General features: G+C 45.3%; 1 protein-coding gene across 3 annotated transcripts in view; it reads right to left on the bottom strand.

Annotated features, from left to right (window-relative positions):
- The window catches only part of HIPK2 (homeodomain interacting protein kinase 2), a 185887-nt gene that overhangs the window by 26378 nt on the left and 132532 nt on the right, over positions 1-26977 (bottom strand). For 2 of the 3 annotated variants that reach the window (XM_077339791.1, XM_077339790.1), the window contains exons 3-11: positions 25349-25472; positions 23929-24048; positions 22042-22128; positions 21268-21452; positions 20527-20689; positions 18164-18386; positions 15469-15590; positions 9327-9469; positions 7964-8143 (exon numbers count right to left, since the gene is read on the bottom strand). In XM_077339791.1, coding sequence (XP_077195906.1) covers positions 7964-8143; positions 9327-9469; positions 15469-15590; positions 18164-18386; positions 20527-20689; positions 21268-21452; positions 22042-22128; positions 23929-24048; positions 25349-25472 — 1347 coding nt within the window. The remainder of the gene's footprint in view (positions 1-7963; positions 8144-9326; positions 9470-15468; positions 15591-18163; positions 18387-20526; positions 20690-21267; positions 21453-22041; positions 22129-23928; positions 24049-25348; positions 25473-26977) is intronic. The other variant, XM_077339792.1, reaches the window with a different exon arrangement.

Here is a 26977-nt window from a genome sequence, read left to right as displayed (position 1 = left end):
CTGCCCTGGATCCAGGGTCATAGGAAACAAGAGGAGGAAGAAGAAGAAGAGTTGGTTCTTATATGCTGCTTTTCCCTGCCCGAAGGAGTCTCAAAGCAGCTTACATTCGCCTTCCCTTCCTCTCCCCACAACAGACACCCTGTGGGGTGGGTGAGGCTGAGAGAGCCCTGATATTACTACTCGGGCAGAACAGCTCTATCAGTGCTGTGGCGAGCCCAAGGTCACCCAGCTGGCTGCATGTGGGGGAGTGGGGAATCAAATCCGGCTCACCAGGCACTACACCAAACTGGCTCTCAACCATCGTTTCCCCAGGCTCACTTTCCAAACAGCAGAGCAAGATGACCCCTGACACTTCCCGGAATCATGCAAGTCTTTCTTTTTCACAAGAATTCTGACCGGATTTCTGGTCACCTCTTGCCAGAGCAACCAAAATAGGAGCTGATGCTCACAAGAGATCAGGGAATCCTAGAAGACATGTCCTGCTGGCCACGCTGTTGTAAAGGGGGGGGGGGGAAGGGGTAGCAAACAGTTAAAAAGGACAATTTCTTCTGGCTTCTGCACAGAGTGTGGTGCTAGCAGCAGTGGTCTCCTATGTGCTGAAGTCCAAAAGGTGAGTGAAATGGGTAAGTTGGAGATAGTTCATTAGTCACCTTTAATACTGGGTGAAGAAGAACAACAAGATGAACAAGAACTGTGAATGGCCCAAGGTTACCCAGCTGGTTGCATGTGGAGGAACAGGGAATCAATCCCAGTTCTTCAGATTACAGTCCGCTGCTCTGTAACCACTACATCACACTGGGTCTCAGAATATGGTCAAGATTCAGAACTTCTCTGTCTTCTAAAGCACTGGTCCCCAACCCCCGGTCCGGAGACCGGTACTGGTCCATGGATCAGTCGGTACCGGGCCGCAGCTCCTCCTCGTCCTCCTCCCCGGCTGCTGCCTTGAGGGCTGCCCTGCTACTCTGCTGCCTGCTCACCTTTGGTGGTCTCCAGCCACCACCATGGCTGGGGCTCCCCCTCGGCATGGCACTGCGCAGCTGCTGCTGGCAGTGCTTCCCAGCGGGCAGCAGAAAGTCAGGGGTGCCAGCGGGAAAGCAAATGGAGCAGGGGCTCAGGCGGTGGCAACATCTCTCAGCAAAAGACTATCCCTCCCCCCGGGCCTCAGTAAAATTGTCAAGCGTTGACCGGTCCCCGTTGATAAAAAGCTTGGGGACCACTGTTCTAAAGCAGTGGTCCCCAACCTTTTTTCGGCTGGGGACCGGCAGGGCAACGGCCACGCCCACGCAGCCTGCATGCGCTGCCGGGCCACGCATGCGCACATGTGCGCTGCGCGGCTGAAATAGCGCATGTGCGGCACTTGCACGCATGCACCGGGACCACTGTTCTAAAGCACTCATTCAGTTAGGACCAGCATAACTCTGTGGGCATCAGAATCCAGAAATAAGTTAAGATTATTTGTTCTTTAGTCTCAGAGTCATTGGATGATTCTGGGAAGTGCAGCAGGCAGAAAGGACTGTTCTGGTGGCCAGGCAAGGACAGAAGGTCAGGCACCAGGCATCCACTTTGGTGGATCCAGATGCTTTGTAATGTCTAGCCAGTCCCAGGGCTGATGCCACACGCCCATATTCATGTCTGTGCCCGAACTTGGCAAAAAGTTACAAGACTGTCTGCAAAGGGACCCGGAGAGGGAGAATGTCCTCACTGCCAAAATGCACATGCCACTGAAAATCACATAGGGGCAGAGGCGTGACATCCACATTCAGATTTGCACGCAAATCCAAATGTTATTCATCTGCCCTGCATTATTTTCAAAGGAACACACATCTCATTGAGACCATTGGGCCATTGGTCTTGGCAAACAAAAGGAGTCCTTCCCCCCCATGGCTTGCAAAAACGGGGGAGAGGCGGCAAGCAGAAGACAAATTATATGAGAAACAAATGATATGAAGTGGCATCAAGAATATGTGCTAAAGCCTAGAAAGTAGAGGATTTTTGCAAACACTGGAACACCCCTGGGAATGTCAACTTTCACAGCAAATAGAGAGGGTTATTCATTAAGCCCAGGTAGCTCATCTGGCTAGGTTTCAACCACAGACTATGAGGTTCAAAGTCCTGACAAAGGAAAGTTTATCATGAAGCAGAAGCTTTTAAATGACACAGATGGAGAACTGGTAAGGGACATGGCTTGGATCCAACAGAACAATATTTCAGAGAGCATTTCTGGCTTCTGCAGGAAAGGGAAAGGTGAGAAAATTGACTCGGTACACGGGGAGTCCTTCTGCCTCCCAGAAATGGTCCATTGGATTCAGAACCATCTTTGCAATACTTCTGGGCCAATCTTGATACATGCCCAAATCCAAGGCTGAGAGGCGGAAGAGAATGAGGAGAGCATTCAATCGTCCTCCTAGCTATTGCTCACGTCTCCACAGGTTGGCCTGTGTCCCAGTTTGAGAATCCGGGACTTTTCCATTGCTTTGGCCCTCATACTAGCAGAACATAACATGAGTCAAATTCAAGCAAAGTGCTGGCTCCAGTGACAGCATTCTACTGCCGGGCTTTGTCTGAATTTTCAGTTCAGTCTAAAAGCTAACAAAGGACTAGCTGGAATGTATCAAAGGGAGGGAATTACGGACATATCACACTGCACCGAGTCCTTTGCATAACAAATGACTGCGTAGTAGCATTCGTGATGCTTGTTGAATACCAATGAGGAATATGGAATATTCTCCTCTCCAACAGAAGCACACCAGTCATTTGGATATAATAATGCAAAGCACACGCCACAGGACTTGCACATTCTGCAAGGCTCTCCTACTGTCTTGGATAAATAATGTGCTTCAGTGGGAAGGAGGATGCTTGGGATGCCAAAATGTGGTGGGAGAATCTTCTCTCCCATTTTATTGGCTGGCCAGATTGTCACAGCCTATGTTCTGCATTTCATGTAGGCAAAAAGAGCTGGGAATGGACCCAGAGTAAACAAAAGGAGGACAGCAGAGAAACAAGAAAGATTCAGAGCAGCAGTTCTGGGGCTGGTTGTAAATTCATCACAGGTCCTCTCGGGCCTGAGCCAGGATGGCCAAAGAAACGCATGCCTTTCTGTTTTGCAAAGAGCAGATTTGTTTCGATTCTTCTTTGCCCTGTTATTCAAGGAACGCAGCATTCAATAAAGCTGATGTTCTGACAGATATGCCGATTAAATTCCACTCGCTAAAGAGGCACAGCATAGAGATGCAAATGGTTCAAGCATCTGACCGGACAATGTGGCTCAACACCCACTTGGGAGGAGCCAAGATAGGGAGCCAGTTCGTAATAGGGCCAGACACTCTCTCTGCTTGTGCAATTACGCATTGTGTTAGAACTTGGCTCCGGGTCTGCAGTGCAAAGTGCAAAGAGAAAGGAGGTAGCCAACTCTCTAATGATTTTTCCTTTCAGAAAGGAATTCCAGAACACAGCTTGTTTTTTTTTTTGGAGGGAGGGTTGCACAGTGGTATTCAATGGCTCACAACCTTCCCTTCTGCAATATTGTCCATCTGCACAATGATCCCCTTCTTGAAAGTATTCCATTTGGGAATTCCCTGTGGGCACCCCGATTCCCCCCTTGCGAGTAGGAGGGAAAACTGGAGGAGCCTCCAATCAAAGCCCTCTCAACACTTTTTATCGTTAGGACAACATTCTTGCAGGTCAGTTTTCCATAGCTCAATGCCCCACCTACACCAAACAGAGGGGAGAATGTCTGGAAAGTCAGACAAACAGCCATGCTACGGAGCATTTCAGGTCTTGCATCAATCCAACTTATAATTTCGAAAAAAGCAAAAGTGAAAGGTAAATTCCATTGTGGAAGAGAAAGAACATATGGGTGGTTGAGGAGGAAAAGTTATTTATAGGAAGGGGCTGCGGTTCAGTGGTGGAGTCTCTGCTCAGCATGCAGAAGGTCCCAAGTTCAATACCTGGCATCTCCAGTGAAAAGAAAGTGATGTGACAGATCTCTGTCTCAAACTCTAAAGCTGATCTATGGTCAGATTCCTGTACCACTCATCATGAACATTACTGAACCCCATCCCCCCGGTTAGATCTTAAATCACACAACAGCTGCAGAATGGCAAAACCAGACACCTTTCGAAAGAAATCCATTTTTTTCTCATGACAGGACAACTTTTTGATAGTTTTGCAATAAATTTCTCGAAAATACCAAGATGTTCTCTGATAAAGACAAAGGCAGTGGCATCAAAGGGGACCAGATCCACAGGCTTACTGAGATAGAAAACCTTCTCAAAAATTTTCTAAGCCATTCCCACCAAATATGCCTGACTGCTGGAGGAGGAGAAATTATTGACTCAAGGGATGCTTATATTCTTCATTACCTACTCAGGAAAAGGTATAACGAAAGGGTGTTGGGCCACCAGAACTGCACTACCTTTGAAAGTACTGTGATGGTAAGAGATCCTCCCATTCGCTTGGCCAGTAGAGGAGGCTGAGGAAAGATTTGCCAGAAATACTGACTTGAATACTGTAAACACCTCTTAGAATATAAGCCTGGTTAGCCTCAAAATACCAACACAGTGAACATTGTTCGGGTGAATGGCCATTATCATTGTTAATACCACTCAGGACTCATGACACAAATGAGAAAGTTGATATACAAAGAGTCCTTCTGCCTCCCAGAAATGCTCCATTGGATTCAGACCCATCTTTGCAATACTTCTGGGCCAATCTTGATACATGCCCAAATCCAAGGCTGAGAGGCGGAAGAGAATGAGGAGAGCATTCAATCTTCCTCCTCCTGGTGTAGTGGTTAGGAGTGTGGACTTCTAATCTGGTGAGCCGAGTTTGATTCCCCGCTCACCCATATGCAGCCAGCCGGGTGATGTTGGGTTTGCCACAGCACTGATAAAGCTGTTCTGACCAAGCAGTGATATCAGGGCTCTCTCAGCCTCACCTCCCTCACAGGGTGTCTGTTATGGGGAGAGGAAAGTGAAGGTGACTGTAAGCTTCTTTGAGCCTCCTTTAGGTAGAGAAAAGTGGCATATAAGAACCAACTCTTCTTCTTCTTCTAGCTATTGTTCACATCTCCACAGGTTGGCCACTGGACACAAGAAGCTGCCATACTGAAACAAACCATTGGCCCATCAACATCGGCACTGCCTACTCAGACTGGCAGTAACTCTTTCCCATTACCGACTCCCTGTTCCTTTCAAATGGAGATGCCAGGGATCGAACCTGGGGCGTTCTGCACGCCAACAGAGGTTCTACCACTGCAACATCAATAATACGAGGCCCTGATGTCACAATGGATGCAGCCATCACAATTTGGATGAAGAATCTCATTTTCCCCACATTGAAGACTGAAGACATCAGTAAGATTTTGTGGAACTGGATCCCACATCCTTCTTCCTGAGATGCTTCGTAAAATTCTGTCCTATCCCTATTGCCTATCAAATGTGCTACGCCAAACCAAAGCATAGGAAGAGCCCAGAAGTAGATGGCAGAAGTCAAACAAGATTCACACACCTCAACAAGATCACGGTAACTGCCAAATTCTATTAATTTGCGGCAATCTGTGTAATTTGTTGCTGCATCGTGATGTTCCAAGCACAAGGCACAAAGAATGTATGCCATCCTACACCATCAGACACTCTATATTTAACCCGATCTGTTCTGTATATATAGTTACCGAAGCAGAAACAATAGGCTTTTTAAAGTGGTTCAATATCCTCTAATTTTGCCAAGACATCGCTTTAATGGATTTAAACAAGTCCAATTGCAGGGACTTCTGTTGGAGGAGCTTTCAAGCTTCCTCATGGGAAACAGAGCAGAACCTTTTGCAATGCAGATGGAGCATGCTAATACTTTGATACTGAAGCTGCATCAGAGAAATTCTGGGTCACAAGGAAACAAATGCCTCAACCCCATTTATTCCTTGCCTGCTGTGTCCTCCCCTCCCATAGGTCCCATAGCAAATAAGCATTCAAGAAGGTAGTTGTAATTAAAAATGATAACCAGAATAGGCAAAGGAATGGGAAAGAGACATCCAAGTTCATACTAAGATGGACTTCTGGCAACAGAGGATTAGTTAACAATTGATGTTATAAAATTAGGTCACATAATGTTTTTTATAGATGCATCTAGAGTTTATCAAGACCTTGCTCCTCATTAATTCCTGCAAATCCAAACCTGCAACTAAGAATCATAGAGTTGGAAGGGAACATACAGGCCATCGAGTCCAACCCTCTGCTCAAGGTAGGATCAGTCTAAAGCATTCCTGACAAGTGTTCCTCCAGTCATGGCATGAAGATGGCCAGGGAGGGGGAGCTCACCACCTCTCTAGGCAGCCCATGCCACTGCTGAACTACTCTTACTGTACAATAACGTCCCCTAATATCCTGCCAGGAACTTTCTGCTCATAATTTAAACCCACTATTTATTTTAATTTGGGACTTTTATACCATGCCCTTGTGAATAATGGTCCTATTATAGTGGGTCCTATCCTCTGCTGCCAACAGGAACAGCTGCCTGCCTTCTTCTAAGTCAGGCTGGCAGGAGCTCATGGGAATTGTAGTCCATGAACATCTGGAGGACTACAGGTTGACTACCACTGATCTAAGTGACAGCCAATCAGGGCTCCCTGTCAAGAGTACCTGTGTTCTTTTCTTTCACTCCTTTATTTATATCCCACTTTTCCCCCACGGAGTCTATGATTTTGTACGTGGAGGGGTTATCTCATTTTTAAAAATGCATATGTTTGATATAGACAAGAGGGTGCATATATCATAGTAGATGACTAAGAGGTAATATGACAACCATCTTCAAATACTTTAAGGGCATATAGAAGATGCAGCAGAGCTGTTTTCTGTTGCCCCAGAGGGTTGGACCAAAACTAATGGGTTGATATTAATTCAAAAGAATTTTCGGCTAAATATCCAGAAGAGGTTCCTGACGGAGCAGTTCCTCAGTGGAACAGGCTTCCTTTGAAGGTGGTAGGTTCTCCTTCTTTGGAAGTTTTTAAGCAGAGGCTAGATAGTCATCGCCACTGTGGGATGGTAGGTAAATTTCCTCTAGGCCGGGCTGGATTTTGGAGATTTTGGGCGGGGGAGATCACTCGGGCATGGAATTGGGGGTCACTGTGCGTAGGCAGATAGTTGTGAGCTCCTGCATTGTTCAGGGGGTTGGACTAGATGACCTTGGAGATCCTTTCCAGCTCTATGATTCTGTATAATGTGTGATAAGAGCATCAAAGAACGCCCTTTCATTCAACAGGTGATGTCTTAAGGTCCTGCTCTTACAATACGACAGGTCACTTTGCTCCTACTACGGGGGAGCAGAAGCAGACCTGGTGTACTGTGTGCAGTTCTGGAGGCCTCACTTCAAGAAGGACGTAGATAAAATTGAAAGGGTACAGAGGAGAGCGACGAAGATGATCTGGGGCCAAGGGACCAAGCCCTATGAAGATAGGTTGAGGGACTTGGGAATGTTCAGCCTGGAGAAAAGGAGGTTGAGAGGGGACATGATAGCCCTCTTTAAGTATTTGAAAGGTTGTCACTTGGAGAAGGGCAGGATGCTGTTTCTGTTGGCTGCAGATGAGAGGACACGCAGTAATGGGTTTAAACTTCAAGTACAACGATATAGGCTAGATATCAGGAAAAACTTTTTCACAGTCAGAGTAGTTCAGCAGTGGAATAGGCTGCCTAAGGAGGTGGTGAGCTCCCCCTCACTGGCAGTCTTCAAGCAAAGGCTGGATACACACTTTTCTTGGATGCTTTAGGATGGTTAGGGCTGATCCTGCGTTGAGCAGGGGGTTGGACTAGATGGCCTGTGTGGCCCCTTCCAACTCTATGATTCTATGTTTTCAGCTAAGGAAGCAGTTCCATATTTGATCCAGCCTCTATCACTCCCCTCCAGAAAAATAGTGGAGAATAAGCGATGGGGAGGATAAAAGGTGTCCTATCCTTTTGTCCAAGGTTTGTACCTTGCGGATGACTGGTGTTGTTTATTCTTCCGCGAAGAGGTGGTGCTGGTCGGTTGCTGTCTCATGACATGAGCTACACCCACATTCAAGGGCTGGGCTGCTGGAAGGGCGACGTGACTGGCTAAAAGTGCAGGCTGTTGCATGATGGGATTGTAATGGCTGCCATGAGCGTGAGTATTTCTGCAAGAGACAAGAGAAAAAAATAACAGCGTTTTAAATGCAGATTCTCCATTTGGTGACCAGCATGCAGACGTTCGTAGTTTAAATTTCCGTGAGCCTCTCAGTGTTATTGAATACATGGACTGGAAGGAGTCATCAGGCAAGCTGCTTTCCGAACGGCTTGCTGTAAGAGATATGGGAGACAACGAGCCAAAAGTAACACTGCAGTGTGGCAGGTGAAGCAAAACCTGCTGAACAGCCTCCAGGCAGGCCTTGGCAACACGTATCTCTTTCAGAATGTCCATCTGCAAGGATATTTGTGTGCTTCTTCTTAAATGTATGCATAAACAATGCATCTGAAGGATAGATCACTTCACACATTAATCCCCCTTCCCCCAAGTCAAGGATCCTTGCACAGCACAAAAGCAAGCATGCAGATTTCCTGCCCCATTCAATGAGGGACAGCAAGGGGGTTTACCAGTAATTGATGTCCTTTGAGTGGTCACCTGTACAGGTGTGCTGTTGGGTTGGGCACTTCCACAGAATTCCGAGAACAATCTACATTTCCATGGAATGAGTTAGCACTCCAGGCCCTCCCTCTTGAGAAGCATCCCTCAAGAGGGAGGGCAAGCAGCTTTTCACCCAATTTCTTTGCAACCTCTGCTAAAAGTGCCAATCAAGGTGGAGAGACATAGAACCGGAGACCACAGGTTGCATGACTGCATTGCAAACCACTCAAAATGCCTGTTCTGATGTCCCAGTCTGGCCCTGTAGCTAAGTCATCAGAAGGGCCCCGAGCAAAGTTGCCTTTGGTGAAAAGAGATTTCCTCACACCTGGGCCCATTCCGCACACGCTAGATAATGTGGTTTCAATGCACTTTCAAGGGAGATTTTCCTGTTCTGCACAGAAAAATCCAGCTGCAAAAGCACACTCAAAGTGCATTATCCAGTATGTGCGGAATGGGCCCTATTGGAGTGCTCAAATCCCCAGGAGAGAAACCTGCGACCCTCCTCCAGTGTGGATGATAATGCTTGGCTGTGGCAAATGCAAGATGATAACCAATATGAAATACCGGGGAAACCATGGTGCCAATGTGCAGCGCCTACTAGTTTACAGCCACAGTCTGCAGTGTTAGAAAATGCCCGGGTACTGAGCTATATCAGAGCAAGCCGCTCCTGCATGCGCACGAGATTTCCAGCTTACCTCCAATCCGTCAGCGGCTGGGTCCCTGCCATGGTCTCGGGGATGACGGTAGCGTGTTGGACTGAGGTGTGTGTGGCGACTCCAGTCAGCTGCTGCCAAGCTGGAGGGAGCAGGATTTGCTGGGTGCCGCTGGGCCAGGCTTGCTGTCAATCAGAACAGAACATTGCCCTCGGTTAAAAAAAGAAGAATCGTGCAATGTTGCACCGATCCCGATCGAGGTTCCCCCCCCCCCAAAACCAAGAACTGCTGATCCATTAGATGCAGATACTCTTGTGAGGAAACCAAGCAACTAAATAGAGTCAACCCCAACTGTAGGCAGTGTTGTTGACAGGCAACTGGAAAGGTAAATAAGCCTAAGCAATCACAGTTCTTATAGTTTGGCAGCCCCATTCTAAGCTCCAGGACTTGCGGCCTAGCAGGACTTGCGGCCCATCCTTTCCCCACTTCTTTGAAGACAGGACCCAGAGTACTCAGTTGCCTTCTGAGTACAGACACTGAGGACTAGGTTTGCGATCAGCTTCAGTTCCTATATAATGACAAAATATGGTTTGCTGCTACATGAAATAAGTGGGCCAATCCTGCCTCACATGCTTCCTACCACACCTTCCTTCTCCCTACGCATGAAGCGATCTGATGAATTATTTCCATAGTCATCTTACATCAAAAATGGTAAAATATGAGTTGCCCTTTCCCCGTAACTCGGGATTATAAACAAGGAAGAGGGAACAAGCAAATCCACAGATTACTTCCCCATCCTGTTAATTCATTTAACAACACACCGTACGTTACTGAGCTGTAGTATGCATTAGACTGGAGTCTAATCTGGAGGACCACAGGTTGACTACCCCTTGGCTACAGTAAGGAAAAGGATTGCGGGGGGTGGAAGAGGCAAGGCACTTGAAGAATATTTGCTTTTTGCAAGAGGAAAGTCCCAGGTTTAATCCCCAGTATCTCCATCTAGAAAGGCCAGGTAGATATGAAAGATCTCGCCCTGAGATGGTGGAGACTTCTGGCAGAAGACAACATGGACCTTGGTAGACCAAAGGACAGATTCAATACAAGGCAGCTTCATGTATTCAAACCCTATTGAACTCAGTATGGTATTTTCTTTTCTGGGTAAATGCACAGGGAATCAGGCTATAGTGCTTCTAAGCTATGTACAGTGCATTATCATTAAGAAATAAGGAAAGCACACAGCCATCTAGAAGTACAAAACAGCTGGCTTTATCTAAACTGGATGTGGATCTCCCTTTAATCCTTTCCTCTGCTGTTTTTTTTTAATGGTGTTAGGCTCTACGAAGGCTTTCTCACTTGTCCTCGGTGTGTTTTGCAGCTACACTGCTGTGCAAGCATTCTTCTGCTCACCCTGCTTCCAAAGACATGCGTAAGTGTCACCTTGCTCAGATGACTCAATTTTGGAGTCATATAATATTTTACAAGTGGGTCACATTTGGATTCCCCCCACATGACACAACCAGGCAACTTAATCCCCTTCAGATTGAAGAAACGGGTGTGCTAAGAGAATTGCTTGCTCCTGAAATCCAAGGACGGCTGCTTAATACCCGAGGGCTGTAAGCCATTCTAAGCTAAAACAGGCTAAATTCAGGACAAAGGAACTTCACATTTTGGATTCTAAACCAGGCATGCTCACTTTAAACTTCACGACTCAGGTACGCAAAGAATTTGGGAATAACTTTTCCTAGGGTTCCAGTGTACAAAGGAAGTCAAGAGAATTCAAGACACAGGCATGTCAACGACAACAGCCATAGCACCAAGGATGGGAAACAAACAGAGCACTTGTGGGTGGAAAATGCCATTGCCACAGCTGACTGATGGTAACTCCATAGGGTCTTCAAGGCAATGGACAAACAGAGCTGGTTTGCCATTGCCTGCCTCTGCATAGGGACCTTGGTCTTCCTTGGTGGTCTCCCAACCAGATAATACACAAGTCTGACCCTGCTTAACTTCTGAGATCTGTCTAGCCTGGGTCCCCCAGGTTAGTCCCATAGAAAACAAGAGCAGGAACCTTCAATTTGATTGGCCAAATTGAGCAGTGAGTAATTTCTCATAGCATAAAAAAGGGGTTCTGGATTGTATTCCGCAGTCTCTACGTTCTGCTCTATACCCTGCCCTCAATCTGAAAAAAAATTAACTTTGCCATAATTGTAGTTCTTTGAAACCTGAGCTTTACTTTGCAAAATATGCCAAGTATATCTAGGTAAAATGCATTCAGATCACATAACTGCAGATACTTCAGTACATTATTTGTTTATTTGGTGTGTGTTTTAGAAAGGAATACATCCTACCCATGACCAACCAGACCCCCTAATAGGTCCTGCCTCTTTAAGAAACGCAGGCTACATTTGCAAAGAGTCCAACCGGAGTCCTCTTTCTCTTATCTTGGTCAGATATGTAAATAATCCTCTGTGTTTGTGTGTGAGAGAGGGGGGGGGGGAGGGAGAACAGATCCTGAAAGGTTGGATGTGAAGGCTGGGTCTTTGCTACAGGCTCTGTGGGTTGCAGGCAGCAGATTTCATCCAACTTTCCTATCACATTTCCTGCAATCAACATTTATGAAGCTGATATACCAGATTCCACTCTTCAGCTTCTAGTAAACAGTCCCAGCTCCTGTGGTGTCAGAAGTAAATATTTCATAGTAGCACGACCTGAAGCAAGGCTGTTGGTTTTCTCCCCTTCCTGACAGAAGCAGTAGACTTTTAACAAGCATATGCGAGGCTGACATTCAGCAGGCTCAACTTTCTCCTTCATAGGCTCCTGCTGGGAAGAATTATACCTGTAGAATTTCTCCTCGTTCTGAAATATGCAGTGCTTAAACACAGAAGGGAGGAAGGAAGCAACCCAATAGTTGCTTGCATCAAGCACAGTTTCTAAGCTGTGCTAGTTACATTGTGTGACCTGAAGCCCATTTTGAGAAGCCACAACACGTGGCCTGGAAACTGTTTACCTCATCTGAGATGTTGTTGATGTTATAAAATGGTGGATGAAAGGCCTTTTGTAAACAGGCCCACGAGTACTGCATTTTTTAAAGGATTGCTGAAGAATACGGTCTACCAATTAAAGACATGGTCGAGGGCAGGGGTGGTCAAACTGTGGCTTTCCAGATGTCCATGGACTACAATTACCATGAGCCCCTGCCAGCTCCCGGAGAGCCACAGTTTGGCCATCTCAACCTAGGGTCAAGTTGAGGACTACCCTGAATGCTTTAGAGGTTCCGCAACCATAAAGATGTTCAGAAAGGCTTTCTTGGAAGGATGCAACTCTATGTAGTATTGCACTGTCAAAAGATGCCCAGAGCTTCCATGTTATTGTTGCTGCAAGAACCACCATTCTGGAATTATCTTGCAGTTTGAGTATTTCTATTTTTATCTCACCTTTTCCCAAAGCTTTTGCAAAAAAGAAATGCAAAAATATCAGTGTTTGGTCACTTGGATATAATTCTTACTTGTCTCAGATGACCAGCTGAGAGGCTCCTGATGAAAGCATTTGAACTGCAAGAGATGTCAGCTTTGAAAACTAAAAATCTTAGGGCAAATCTGCACCCTAATTTTCACCCCTGGTTAAGTGGCATAATTATGGCCTGATGTCTCCATCTTAGACCAACCCTATGTTTTTAGTCTGTCTACTGAAACAGCCAATTGTACTAAAGCCAACTAAAAAGATTATGCTTTTGGGTCAGATTTTTGACATGATTGCAAATGCACACAGTCTGACCATCCAGCTCATTTCACATGATGCTTCTGTCCAAATATTTTCCACATTCTGTTTATAAAATTTCCTTTCCTACCCTCGGTTTCAAAAATCCTCTTGCTTTCTTGTCCTACTTTTGAAGGCTCAGATTTCCCAGTCCCTTCTTCCTAAATAGAAGGATGGTTCTTTCAAACTGTGGCACTTGGAACAGGATGGCAGGATTCAGCAAAAGTGGACTTAATTCATGTCCAGGAGGCAGGTCTTCGTGGGAACAGAAGGAGGCACTTGGTTCAATGAAAGGAAATTATGTAATCTCCAAGTTCTGTTCCATACAGTCTTTCTCAGATAAGGTGGGCTGGCAGCTAGTAAAGGTAAATGGTTGAATGTTACTTCTCACTGGAATGGTTTCCAGCCTGTGAATGGCTTTGGTGAGAATCTGGTGCTTGCTGATGCCTAAGGACATTGGAAAGCTCGGCTTATACACCGCATTTGCTTTTATGTACTGGTGCAAGTTCATTTTGTTTGTAAAGGCAATGTGGACACTGCAATAGGATGATCAAAATACCAGTTATCCCAAATCCATCTTAACATGGGTGGAACTGAATCTGGACCATTATTCATGCAAAGCACTGACTTTTCTATAATACAGTCTTTTCTATAACACAGCCCCTGACATTACTTCTTACTCCAGAGAATTTTAAACAACATTGAGCCACCCACCTTCTCCAGTTCATGAAATTTCTTGTGAGGCAGGACTAGCCTCCTACACAACAGCTGGACCAAACAATCTATGCAGTGCGGACTATGATATGCCAGAAGCAGAGAGCAGCTGTGCACTGCAAAATGTTCTTACACAGCAAATACCTTGAGCTTTTCACACAACTGATCCAAGCCACGCATAGGGAAAAGAGGCCTCTCGGGGCAAATTCATTCCTAGATAGGCCAAGCCTTATACCTGATAGGAAGACTGGGGGTGGGGACATGGGGAGACATGATGTTGGCTGCGTTGCTACATCACTTCCAGGGAAAAACCAGAAGTGGCCTAGGATCAAACCACAGAGTTCCCCACAATTTCTAGTTACCCTAAGTTTTCAGGATTTTTCCTAGATTGACATAGCAACACAGCCAATGTCGCCTGTTAAAGAAATCTGACCCCAGTGGCAGGCAGCAGAACATGGAGATGGGGGATCCACCACCCCAACCAGGGGCTAGCAAGCATATCCCCCAAAACAGGCTTAGTACTCATAAATATGTTGAACTTCATGAAACTCATCCAAAGAGTCATACCAAAAGAAATGTATTTTTTTCCTTGCCACCCAGTACCTTCCCCTGATTATTCAGGGCTTTATGGGAAGGAAGAATTATTCGTTTGTGAAATGACCATTTATAAAAGAGGAGGACAGTTGGCTAGGAAAAAGTTGGCTGACTTATAAATCTTACAAAATAAATTAATTGGAGAAAACTGGTCTTTTTCTGGGACTATATTTTCATAACTGATGGGAGATATAAGTGGAATGTTAAAAACTTCCCATGGAACATTTATTCTGCATTTATTGTTGAACTGCATTAAGCATTTAAGATATTTTTATTCTAATGAAATTTAAAATTATAGATTTGTTTTCTGGGTGTACACTGTACCTTTATGTGTTGGATTAAGGCCAAAATATCCATTAATGGAAGGGAGGCTGTTTCTGTTGATCACCCCTCCCCCTTCAGACTCCCAATTTGCCCTTCACCCTGTTCAGGAGTGCTCCCTGCTCCCAGGAACAACATTTGGGAGTGACCAGTAGGCTGTAGCTGAGGCAGAAGAGTCTCATTCTGCCATTCCATTAGTGGAAAAAAGAACTTTGGATCCAACCCTATAAGTCTGAGTTACAGATTTACCTCAAAATTTAACAGAATCCCCCCCCCTCAAAAATCCTCCAATTTCCCTCCAAAAATCCTCCTTCCCATTCTCTTTGGCTGCCCATTCTTCCTCAAACTGCCTCGCAAAACCTCTTATGGCACCTCCTCCCCCTTTAGATACCAATCCTTACTCCCCTGCAAAAGCCTATTGTTGTTGACAATAATGATAATAATAATAAAGAAGATGGCGGCAAGTATTTGGTTGCCCTTAAATATGCTGAAGACAAAATGTTGCATGGCCAGTCCACCTGTAGTAGCTCATTTTGCCCTTGTAAACAAGAGAAATGCAGGTAGAAAGCTTTTCTGAGACTGTGATGCTTTCAAGATCCCATGAGAGAGAAAGAGAGGGGGAGGGGGATGAAAACGTTGGCAAAAGAGAAAGGAATCTATCATGCATACACTACAGCTCAAAATTCACACCCAGGGAGCACACTCATATTTCTTATTTTTAAATCAGACTTGCTGGACATCAGATCCTTTGTATTATAGCCAAGTACTGTAAAAATGGCCCTGGAAGAATTAAATCTACCTGTGCTAGGAGTCCTGGCTGGATCTGGAGGGGCTGAGCTCCTGGCGCCTGAGTGACGATTGGAACAGCGTTTTCCATCCGCACAGAATACCCAGCATGCTTGGAAGGAGACGTTTGCAATCCTGTGCAAGGGAAACAAAAGGTGAAGGGTAAGCCCTCCACTGCCCCTTTAGGAAAAATGATCTTAAACATTAAACACAATTCGGGTAGTGTAGGATTTAGAAGTCCACTCCATTTTTTGTAAAAGTTCCAGGGTACCAGGATCAGGAATAGATCCACGCCAAGCCTTTCTAATGGGTTTCTCCAAGCTGAATCTAGGCAAACTGATTTGTAAGCAGCTCTGAGCCAGGAGGAAAAGTAGATTATAAGTACTTGTTCAATAAAAGCTGCTATGAATGGGCATAGTTTTCCTTTACTTTTCATACTGTTTGTTCTAACTTCCCCCCCAAAGATAGAGATCCTACAATGTTTCTGAGCAACTATTCCATAACAGTAGCCACTCTTCTATTTTTTCAGCGGCCCCCCATCTTTTCCATCAATTTGAACCTACTGGTTCTGTCATTATTTTGTTTATTTAATCTATATTCTGTATCAAGGAGCTCAAGGTGGGATACTTCAGAGTTCAACAGAACTTATAAGGAAAAGGTTAATAAGGTTGTATTCTCAATCAGAAAATTATGTATCTCGGAGTTGGACATGCTCCTGAAAATAAAAAGGTTTTTTTTTTAATTATTAGCTTTCCAAAACATCATCCATGTGATAAGTTCAAACAGGAAGGTTACATAAGGAGGTATCTGGAGAGGAACATCCTTCCCCCGTGCTTGATCTGTTAAAATCTGAACTTGTACACTTTCTTGAAGAGCAACAAAGCCTTCCTTTTTTAGTCAGTGTTCAATATGTATGGATAATGTTAACGTAACTATTTCAGCGGGCAGCCATGTTGTTCTGCGGTAGAAAGGCTAGAACCCGGTAGCACTTTTAAGACCAATGAGATTTTCAGAGTATAACTTTTGAGAGTTATCTAACAAAGGGAGCTCGGACTGTTATGTATGTATACAATAGACCAGGGGTAGTCAAACTGCGGCTCTCCAGATGTCCATGGACTACAATTCCCATGAGAATTGTAGTCCATGGACATCTGGAGGGCCGCAGTTTGATTACCCCTGCAATAGACTATGCCTGCAAGTGTTCCAAGCACTGGGATTGTGGCTCAACCAATGAGCATCCTGTAATATGTCTGTCCCAACCAATCACTTGCATGTACTTTTGTTCAATCACAGGGTCCTGCTTGGAACCAATCAGATTCTTCGGCAGGAAGACCCAACCTGTTTACAAAAGCAGTGAGTTATGTCTCTGCTATTCAATGTTCTGGAGTAAATAAAAAACTGATTATTTTCAAAGGACTGCATCTGTGTCTTGACAAACCCGCAGACTTAATACCAACTCTCTTAATACCTGAAAATCTTGTTGGTCCCTACAATGCTGCTGAAAGTAGAATCTATCATCGCTTTCATTCAACCCACCCCCAACTATTAGGAAGAGGGTCAACTCCATAAATCAATCTACGGGATCATTTCCTAGTGATTCTCCAATAAAGGCAGGCTCAACACAGCAGTCTTCTCTGAAAAAGAGAAATTCTGTTCTCTGAAGGAAGGGGAACTCATTGCGAAAAGCAAAGGTGGAAATCAAGAAGCCAGCAGTCTGCCGCCCTTTCAGCTGCCCCCGTTCACTTTGAGCTGTGAGACTTGAAGAAATCACCAAGGATTTCAAAAATTGCCAAAACAGTCAAATGCCTTTTGTAGCTTTTGTAAATAAGACCCAGGAGACTTTACAGGATTTCGCCCTCCAGCTCTTTTTTTGCTATTTTAACCCTGCCTAAAAAGTATAAAACGTCTGCTGCATAGCAGCATGCCGAGACATCAATATCAGCAAAGTGCTTTAATATCTTTGGATAAAAACAATAAGAGAGGGAGCCAGGTGGCAATAACTTGGGCTTACAAGCAGCAGCTGAGTCCAGACTGGCAAGGGCACTGCTAGTTTTGGACAAGAGAGGAAGTCCGCAAGCAAAAGGGGGCGTTCCTTTTGTCTCCTGCCCTAAAAACCATCAGTGAGCCCCTTTAACAAATTAGCAAAGGCCACACTGAATTGTAATCCTGCACCTGTGAATACGCTCATCTCACACTTATACCTCATTTTTTGGACTGAAGTGGTCCAAAACTGGAACCTGAGATGGCAAAGGGGCTTCCAGTTCCCTGACGGCAGCAAAAGAGGTGGACAGGTCATGGCTGAGCAACAAGATTTTCACCATGAAAAAGCTTGCAAAAGCCTCACAGTTAATGTCCAGTTGTGAACTTTGGAACAGTCCTGTAACCAAGGACATCAGAGCTCAAACTGTTTTAAATAACAGCCTAGCGAGAGCTAGCAGAGGCAACGGAGGCCGGAAAGTAATCAACTACTCGTGCTCACGACTTGGTCCTTTGTAACCCTGACTCTGATATCATCTAAGGTCAATAATAAGGATCTATCGCTTTATCTGCACCTTTCCCTCCTTTCCTTGTAGTGATGGCAGAATTGTCGATAGTGTTTATTTCCCTTTCTTGGAAGACTTACCAACAGGCTCAAGGGAGCCCGAGGGAGTTGCAAGAGAAGCAACAGGATGGAGAAACCAAAGGAGCAAGGAAGTCCCGCCTCTTACCTTGAAAGCCTGGAGGACACACAATGAGCGCTTGCTGGAAGGGGTCAGGCCGGGCACATATCTGCGCTGTTCCCGTCTGCAGGGGCACACTCCTCTGGGCTACCGCAGCCATGGATGCTGCCGAGGGCTGGTAGAGTGCAGATTGGTAGTTTAGTATGGAGACTTCAGGGTTGGCTAAGGAAATAGTGGCACTGGTGGTGGAGGTGGAAGCCAGGTTGGTGGCCTAAAGGAATGATGGAATTTAAAATAAAATAAAATAATAAAATACGATGGCAATGACAATGTGGGGTCGGGGCATTGGGGAGAGGAGCCAGCCTTTTACAGGACATAAAATAAAACAAAGACTGGGTGGGGGGAAAAAAAAAGAAGCCAAACAAAAGGTTGTAAAGCAGAAAAGCAGACAGAGGGGAAACATGAGTAAGAAGGAAGAATCAAAGGATGGGAAAATATGAGGGCTTTCGTGACATTATCATCTACGGCCTGCTTAATGTGTACAACCAGAACAAAAAAATGGAAGGCAATCAGCCCAACCCACCCACTGCTGCTCAATGCAGACAGCCCAGAGCTAGAATACTCTCGACAGATGACTGTCCAGCAACTGCTCAAAGACTTCCTACAACGGAGAGCCCCCCCACCCTCCACTGCCACCTTGGCAGACGTTCTTCGTAGCTCTGCGCACACAACCCGTCTGTGCATTGACTCACTGTGCAGCGAAGGAGAGTGGGCATGAGCATGCTGGTGCTGTCCCATCCCACACCTCCGTGCAATTGCTGAATCATTTGCATGGTCTAAATGCACAGAGGAAATGCCTTTGCAACTCCCACCCCCCTTATCAGCAACTTTTAGAAAGCAGTGTTGCTGATCACACAGTCGCTTCCCTCTGTACATTCACGTCATGAAGATCACTTGATGATCTCACAGAGGCAGTGGGCAGGGCCTCCCTGCATGGTCAGTCAGTGCATGGATGGGCTACTCATGATCTGCGTTCTTAGGAAAATTTCTCCCATTATTCAGCTAAATCCCAGTGTCCTGCAACTTAAACCCATTTTGGGTGGCCAAACTGTGGCTCTCCAGGGGTCTGTAGACTACAATTCCCATGAGCTTTTGCTGAAAGGGGCTCATGGGAATTGTAGTCCATGGGCACCTGGAGAGCCACAGTTTGGCCACCCCTAGAGTGATCATCCTGCCACCCACAGAAGCAGCCAGCAACAGTACCACAGGAGGGCCAATATGCCCACATCTGTGTTTGAGTGCCTGTGCTGTAACTTCCTTTCCTGTCTGTGTGTGATGGAAAGAATGTGAAAGTTCTTTGTATGCATGGTTCTTGTGCCCAAGTGTCTATCAAATGGTGGGAATGAGCGTTTCCGTGGGGGTAAGTAGGGTAGAGCCTTCAATGGGTAAATATCTTCTAGAGGCTTAATTCCTAGGACGTATAATGTGCAGTTCCACCCAGGGTGCTTTTTTTTTCATTTCTAGAGATAGCAAGCTTTCTTCTGTTAAAGGGCTGGGATTAAAATTCTTCAGAAAAAAAAATTCTGGGGAGCCTTAGAAGCAAGGGGGAAAAGAAAACACCCTCAAACACAACCAGTCTCTTTAATAGTGTTTGGTTAACAGATTTCCTTCTCTTGCACTCCACTTTGAAGGGCTATGCACATATGAAACTCCTTGATACTCTGAGTATTATCTACTCAGGCTGAGCTGCTATCTAAGGTCTTGGGCAGGGGTGCTTCTTAGCCCTGCTAATGAAGATCCATTCCACTGAAGGCTCACAGCGACTGGACGCGGGAACTTTTGAACATGTGTGCTCCACCACTGAACCATGGCCCCTCCTGCAAACTCACTGCATTCAATATACACACATTTGCACATTTGAAAAACCTCACAATTCATTCCTCTCCTGTTGGCCAAGAGATGGGATAAACAACCATGTAGTATTGTGAAGGCCAACTCATGGGTCACTGGAAGTCCTACTCAGGTCTCCTTGGCTACTGTGATTTTGTGATTTAGACCTTAGAAGGGTGTGTAGCCCTGCTTAGGGTTGCTTTGTTGGTGCTACGTATATGCAAACTTATCTTCATCATCATGGTCTGTGACTTGCTCAAAAAGAACTTACTCTGAGAATCCCAAGCTGCTGAATTCTGCATCGAAGACCCAAATCCGGTGATCATGGGAGAGAAGATTACACATATCTCTACCCACTTATGGCCTGCCATTTTAAATCTATCTAAAATTTGGGAACAACTGGTGATATAGCAGTCCAAGGAATATTGTGCCTTTGAAATGCCAAGGGTAGTTGGTCAAGCTTCTCTGTTTTTGTGCCCCCTCTCTCTCACTCTTGGGCTACATAAAGATGTTTTTCTCACCTGGTTATGGACCGTATTGAGCTGATTGTTGAAGGTCATGGTTAAATTGGTTGACGTGCTTGGGGCCACATGGGTGATGAACGGTGTCTTGCTCTGATTGACAGTGTCATACATGTTCACCCGGCGCTTGCAAATCTCCATGTTCTGGAAGCAGGACTTGACACTGTTTATAAAGAAAAAAGGACATGGAAATCAACTGAGCGTGAAAAGGGTACTGGCCGTGCACACTGTGGACTCTCATCCAGCTAAGAGTTGGGTGGGCAGCTTGTGTACTTAAAAAAAAATCCCACACAATGAAAAACACATAAGTTTATGGTATATGTCTTTGAAAGGAAGCCCTGGAACCACAGCAGCAATATTTGTGCATCCCACATTGTAGAAAAAAAATCCAGAATTGCTCGATGACAGAAGGATGTGAGTGGGGTGGAGTGGTTATGGTTATTCTCCAAACTTGCACAAGCTGTCTCAATTGTTAAACTTTGGCATTTGAACAGCCTGGTAACATTTCAGATTAAAGAAGCAAAGGAAGACCCACTGATCAAACTGTTCTCAGCTATTAGAACACCTCTCCTGGACTCTGGGCTCAGTCTACTTTGTCGCAACTCAAATGCCCAAGTCTTTGGGGCAGAGGCCAAGATCAACCCGATACATATTTGGCAGTTTGCCAAGCCACATCTCTCCATCCCATGGATAGCTCCCTTTCTAGAGCTTTTGACACAAAGTAGAAAGAAATAAGCGTACTGTGTGCTATGGGGGAAATCAAGCAGGTGTGTCATGGTGACAAATGGGTGGTTGAGCGTTTCAATTGGCGTTATCCTCTTGTCTGCATCTATCGTCAACATCTTCTTTAACAGGTCTATGAACTCCCGTCGGTCTGCCTTTTCCACCAACATATCACTTCCTTCCAAGTCTGTTGTCATGTTCACCTAAGAGGAAAAACTAGGTCAACAGCAGAACCGTGTTTCTTTATTCTAGTTCCATCGCGCTGGGTGGGGTATTAGTCCGACCCAGCAGGAGTCTTCTTAATTTGTTATGTTCTTATGATTCTCTCAATCTACTTTCCAGGCAACTGGAGTTAAGATGAGGAGCCAGAATGATCACAGGTCACTGCAATCTCAAAGGCAATTTGTCTTCACCAGCAGAGTGCCAAATAATGTACACAAGTGAGTAAAGTACTAGCCAGATTTCCCCTTAAAGTTGGGGTCATTAAGTCCAGTCAATGTCTAATCCAGGGGTAGTCAAACTGCGGCCCTCCAGATGTCCATGGACTACAGTTCCCATGAGCCCCTGCCAGCATTCGCTCATGGGGCTCATGGGAATTGTAGTCCATGGACATCTGGAGGGCCGCAGTTTGACTACCCCTGGTCTAATCAATCAGCCAAAGAGTTCTGCCTAATGCAATAGTTTTTTCCCCTCAATTGTTCACTTCAATTTTTATCCCAGATTTTCTCCATGGAGCTCAGGACATTGTACGTGCTTGTACGCTAACAACTGTTACCTCAGCCACATCCTTACCTGTGCCATATCATCCAAACAATTGAAAATATACTTTCTTGCTTCCTTTGACTTGATCCCTGTCTCTGCCTCATGATCATCTGGTGTCTGTAGAGAATAATTTAAAAGAAGTTGCCTTTAGTCACCTTGATATCTGCATAAATAAACAAAGCATTCATTGCTACTTTGAAATCAGCTGTCCCTTTAGGCTGGGTCCAATGTTTCCTTTTGGTGTAGTTTGGTGTAGTGGTTAGGAGTGCGGACTTCTAATCTGGCATGCCAGGTTCGATTCTGCACTCCCCCACATGCAGCCAGCTGGGTGACCTTGGGCTCGCCACGGCACTGATAAAACTGTTCTGACGGAGCAGTAATATCAGGGCTCTCTCAGCCTCACCCACCCCACAGGGTGTCTGTTGTGGGGAGAGGAATGGGGAGGCCGCTTTGAGCCTCCTTCGGGTAGGGAAAAGTGGCATATAAAAACCAACACTTCTTCTTTTCATCATATAGTTCCCCCCCCCACCTCAGGTGAAATTGCAGAAGTCTGAAAGTAAACCTACAGGCATTTTCAATCTGTTCCTAAATCTTGGCCAGAAGTCAGTTGCAAGTGTAGCAACTTGGTGATCTGTTTTAAACTTTTGTGGCAGTAGAAAATAGCAAGAGTCAAGCAGCACCTAAAAGACTTGAAATATGGGGCTGGGTATGAGCTTATGTGCGTCACTGTTCACTTCTTCGGATAGCAATGAGTCATGGAAACTCATACAACGTGCCACAAATTTAATTGATCTGGCAGGTGCTCTTTTCTATTGCTACCCATCGCTACTCCTCTTGATCTATTTTGTGCCAGAGTTTGTTGCCATTATCATGAGGGCATCATCACGGGAGAGATGTGTGTAAAGAATAGTTGTATAGATCAACCTCTTCACTGTACTGGGAATGAGTGCTACAAAGCCTTATTTCTGATGGTTATTGTACCTGCATCCTTTCCCTCATGGACAGACAGCTTCAGACAGCATTTCTGCTGCCTTACCACCCTGCGCCACAAGAGGCTTTAGCTTATCTCTTAGCTTGAGCCTTTTCAGTCCCCAATCTGTTATATGGGAATAGTTTCCCCACACCGTAAATATGTAAATTACAACAACAGCCTGTTTGACTGGGATTTTATTCTTCATTCTATGTGTTGTGGGTGGGATATGGTTACCAAATGCTTAAGGAAATACACTCCTAGAGGTCACAGAGAGCCTTTTCTTCAGCATTACATCACATCCAGGACTAAACATGCTAGTGAATACATGGAAGTGGGAGCAACAATAGGCAGAGTCTGTGCCCTTGAGAGTGGGCCTACCTGCCAGCCTGGTGTAGTGGTTAAGAGCAGTGACCTCTAATCTGGAGAACTGGGTGACCTTGGGCCAGTCACAGTTCTCACAGCTCTCTTGGTCCCATCTACCTCACGGGGAGAGGAAGGATAAGGGATTGTAAGCCGCTTTGAGACTCCTCAGGGTAAAGAAAAGTGTGGCATTAAAAACAGCCATCTTCTTCTCTAATACGGAAACGGGGCCCTTCATACATTCAACTCATAAGGCCAAACCTTGGCTTAGGACTGAACCATGTAAAACGTCAACTTGAACCAGCTGAGGATCTTTATGGAGTCTGTCCCGTTCTACACATACCATGAACCACCCATTGAGGAATATCTTCTAGCAATCCCAATTTTTAATATGGCCAAGATCTGGGAGGTGCTACCCAAGTATGCACCAAGGCTACGCCTTCCAGCCCATAAAGTTCATGATGTTCTTCTATCAGCTGTACCTCATCCCATTCTCACCACTTCAATAAGACCATCAGCAAGATTTCAGCACTGCAAGATGCAGATGCCGACAACAATGAAGAAAACGGAGGAAACTTTCCTACCTTTAGCCTCCAGAGCGGATACGGTGAGTCTGTATCCCTGTTGAAAAACCTCGTTGTCTTTGTCCCTGCACTTAATAGATACTCTGCTGGCAAGCCCTGGGTCTGTGAAATGTATCGGATCTGTAAAAGAAGGGCGAAGTCAGTGCGCATCCTGGAGGGATCTGTAGGAGGCATCCTTTGAGAAGGGGAACAAGGCATTTCCGACCAAAGAACAAAGGGAATGGAATGAAAGGGTGGATCGTTCTGCTCACATCAAGGGCTGAAAAGGAAGACAAAGTTTCCTATTTTAACAATTAATCGTATTTTTGAAGAACCTTAATAATTATCTATTACACCATTGTCTTTCCTACTCCATGGCACCTTCCATTAGCCTTTGAAGCTTCTGAACATACATCACTTCATCCGCAGATGGTAAAGATAAAGGAATTATGCTAGAGGAAAAAAGGAAGAACCTGTGTGCCTTCAGGGTGTGCTTTATTGGTGAAAGAGCTGTTGATCCCCAAGCATTAATTTTAAGAGAATTTGTCTGAGCAAGATGTATTCAGGGTCAGGCCCATCGATTTTTCAAAGCCAGAGCTTCCTGGCCTCCCAAGCAATGAGTTGTGCTGGTCATTCCAGATGGAGGTATACATTTTGGGGGGTGGGGGGGGTGGGAGAAGCATCTACCCAGGGAGATGAACCCTGTTCACAAGTTATAGGAACACACAGACTGCCTGTGTATAGAATAGATCTGTTTTTTTTTCTTAATTCATGCTCATGTTCATGTTGGGGAATCCCAACAGAACAGCTGCAGGACACTTTTATAAAGAGTATTAGAATCATAGAATCATAGAGTTGGAAGGGGCCATACAGGCCATCTAGTCCAACTCCCTGCTCAACGCAGGATCAGCCCAGAGCATCCTAAAGCAGTATTGAGAGACAGTGTGGTGGGCTGGTTAAGACTGTCAGACTACTATCTGGAAGACAACGTCTGAATCCCCACTTGTGCCATGGAAGTGGGCTGGCCCAGAAACACTCACTCAGCCTAAACTGCCTCACAAGATCGTTGAGAAGTTAAAGTGGAGGAGAGGAGAACCACGTAAGGTACTTTGGGTCCCCGTTAGGGAGAAAGGTGGAATATAGATGGATTAAATGTTACGTTCAATGCATGTACACTTAAATGACTTAAGCCAAGTCCCAATCCCTGGTTTCATTTGCAAAGTGAACATGCATGGGCTGTTTCTCACAAAGAAGGATAGGCATGCACAAGCAAGTTGTGCAATAAGAAGCATTACTCACGCACTTGGCATTTCTAGGATGCTCCAGAAGGGCAATGGCAAAGTTGTCCCGGTGGCCACCAAACAAGGTTTCCCATTAGTCAGAAACAGCAAATCAAAGACGGGTAACAGAAGCGTTTCAGAAGAGAGGTCACAGTACCAACCTGATCATATTCTGAAGCTCCTGGATATAAAGGCCAGCCCAAGAACAGTTCTGCAATGACACAACCCAGCGACCACATGTCAATCGCTTCGCAGAAAGGTAAACCGAGGATGATTTCAGGGGCTCTGCAGGAAGAGAAATCATAACCTGTTACAAAATGCAGCCATTAGAATTAGGCACAAGAAAAAGAGAGAGAGAGAGAGAGAGAGAGAGAGAGAGAGAGAGAGAGAGAGAGAGAGAGAGAGAGCACATTTTTGATAGACTACTGTGCTTAGACTAGTATTTTTTTTTTTGTGCAAAGTTGTACAACTGGCATCTTTTTATGTGATTGGGAAAGATGCATCTATCGACTTTTTCTATGTATTACCTGCATGCAGAAGAAAAAGAAAGCTGTTGTTGATTTCTCCCTATTTAGGTAGCTACTAACATCAGGGATCATCCATCCATTTTAAAATTGCTAAGACGCTAGATCTTGTGAATCTCCCATAAGGGTTAAAGGTCAGTTCAGCCAGCTTCCAATCCCAGTCAGGTCTTTGACAGATGGCAGCAGTGGGGGGGGGGGGGGTCTCTTTCCACACCAGGCTCTCTTGAGCCTCCATTTGCAATGAATATTTAACTATTTTCACCACTCCCCCCCAAAAGTATTTCCATCCACACACACAGTAATTTAATGGCTGCTGAAAATGCATCTGAATTAATTCAAAGGATGTCAGAATCCCTGTTACCTTTAATGACGGCATAAAAGATGATATGTGTTTGGCCAATCCAAGACACACAAAAGAAAGTACATCTACACAAAATGCAGGAGTTTTCCTCCAGATCAGGGGTAGGCAAACTGTGGCCCTCCAGAAGCCCATGGACTACAATTCCCATGCCAGCGAATGCTGGCAGGGGTTCATGGGAATTGTAGTCCATGGGCATCTGGAGGGCCACAGTTTGCCTACCCCTGCTCCAGACAATGGAGATCAGTTCCCCTGGAGATAATGGCTGCATTGGAGGGTGGACTCCATGACACTTTGTCCCATAGAAGTCTTTATCTTTGCTAAACCCACTCTCCCCAAGCTCCACCCTCAAGCCTCCAGGAATTTCCCAACCCAGAGGTGGCAACCATATCTGATTTGACAGCGTTAGCCACCTTCATTTGTGGCTTTCTATCCCTTCTCCAAACCTTCTCCACTTTGGGAAACATATTTTGTTTCGGCAGAGTTACACTTATTCTCTGACTCCCAGTTTATTTTGTTCCTGTCTTTTGAACTGTTTTAAAGAGTTTTCTTTTATCATTTGATTTTTGTATTGCTGCTTGCTATCCCTGATGGCTGAGGAGCACCACATAAACCATTATAAGAAGATAAACAACGGGGCTAAAGAGAACAGAAGTGGGGACAAGGGCTGGAGAGTAAGGAACAGTAGCTGCTCCTTCAAAGCAGTCAGTTGCCAACTCCAGTTAGGACAATATGTGGAAATTTTGGGAGTGGAGCTTGAGGAGGATGGGGAGGGCCTATAATGAGGCATAATGCTGTAGTGCCCACCTTCCAAAGTGGCCATTTTCACTAGGGAAACTCATCTTTCTTCCCCAGAGATCAATGGTAACACCTGGAGAATCACCAGCAACTACCTGGAGGTTGGCAAC

The sequence above is a fragment of the Paroedura picta genome, chromosome 5, assembly GCF_049243985.1.
Source record: "Paroedura picta isolate Pp20150507F chromosome 5, Ppicta_v3.0, whole genome shotgun sequence".
NCBI lineage: Eukaryota > Metazoa > Chordata > Lepidosauria > Squamata > Gekkonidae > Paroedura > Paroedura picta.
Note: the sequence above shows the minus strand (reverse complement) of the source record. Positions and strands in the feature narration are given on the sequence as shown.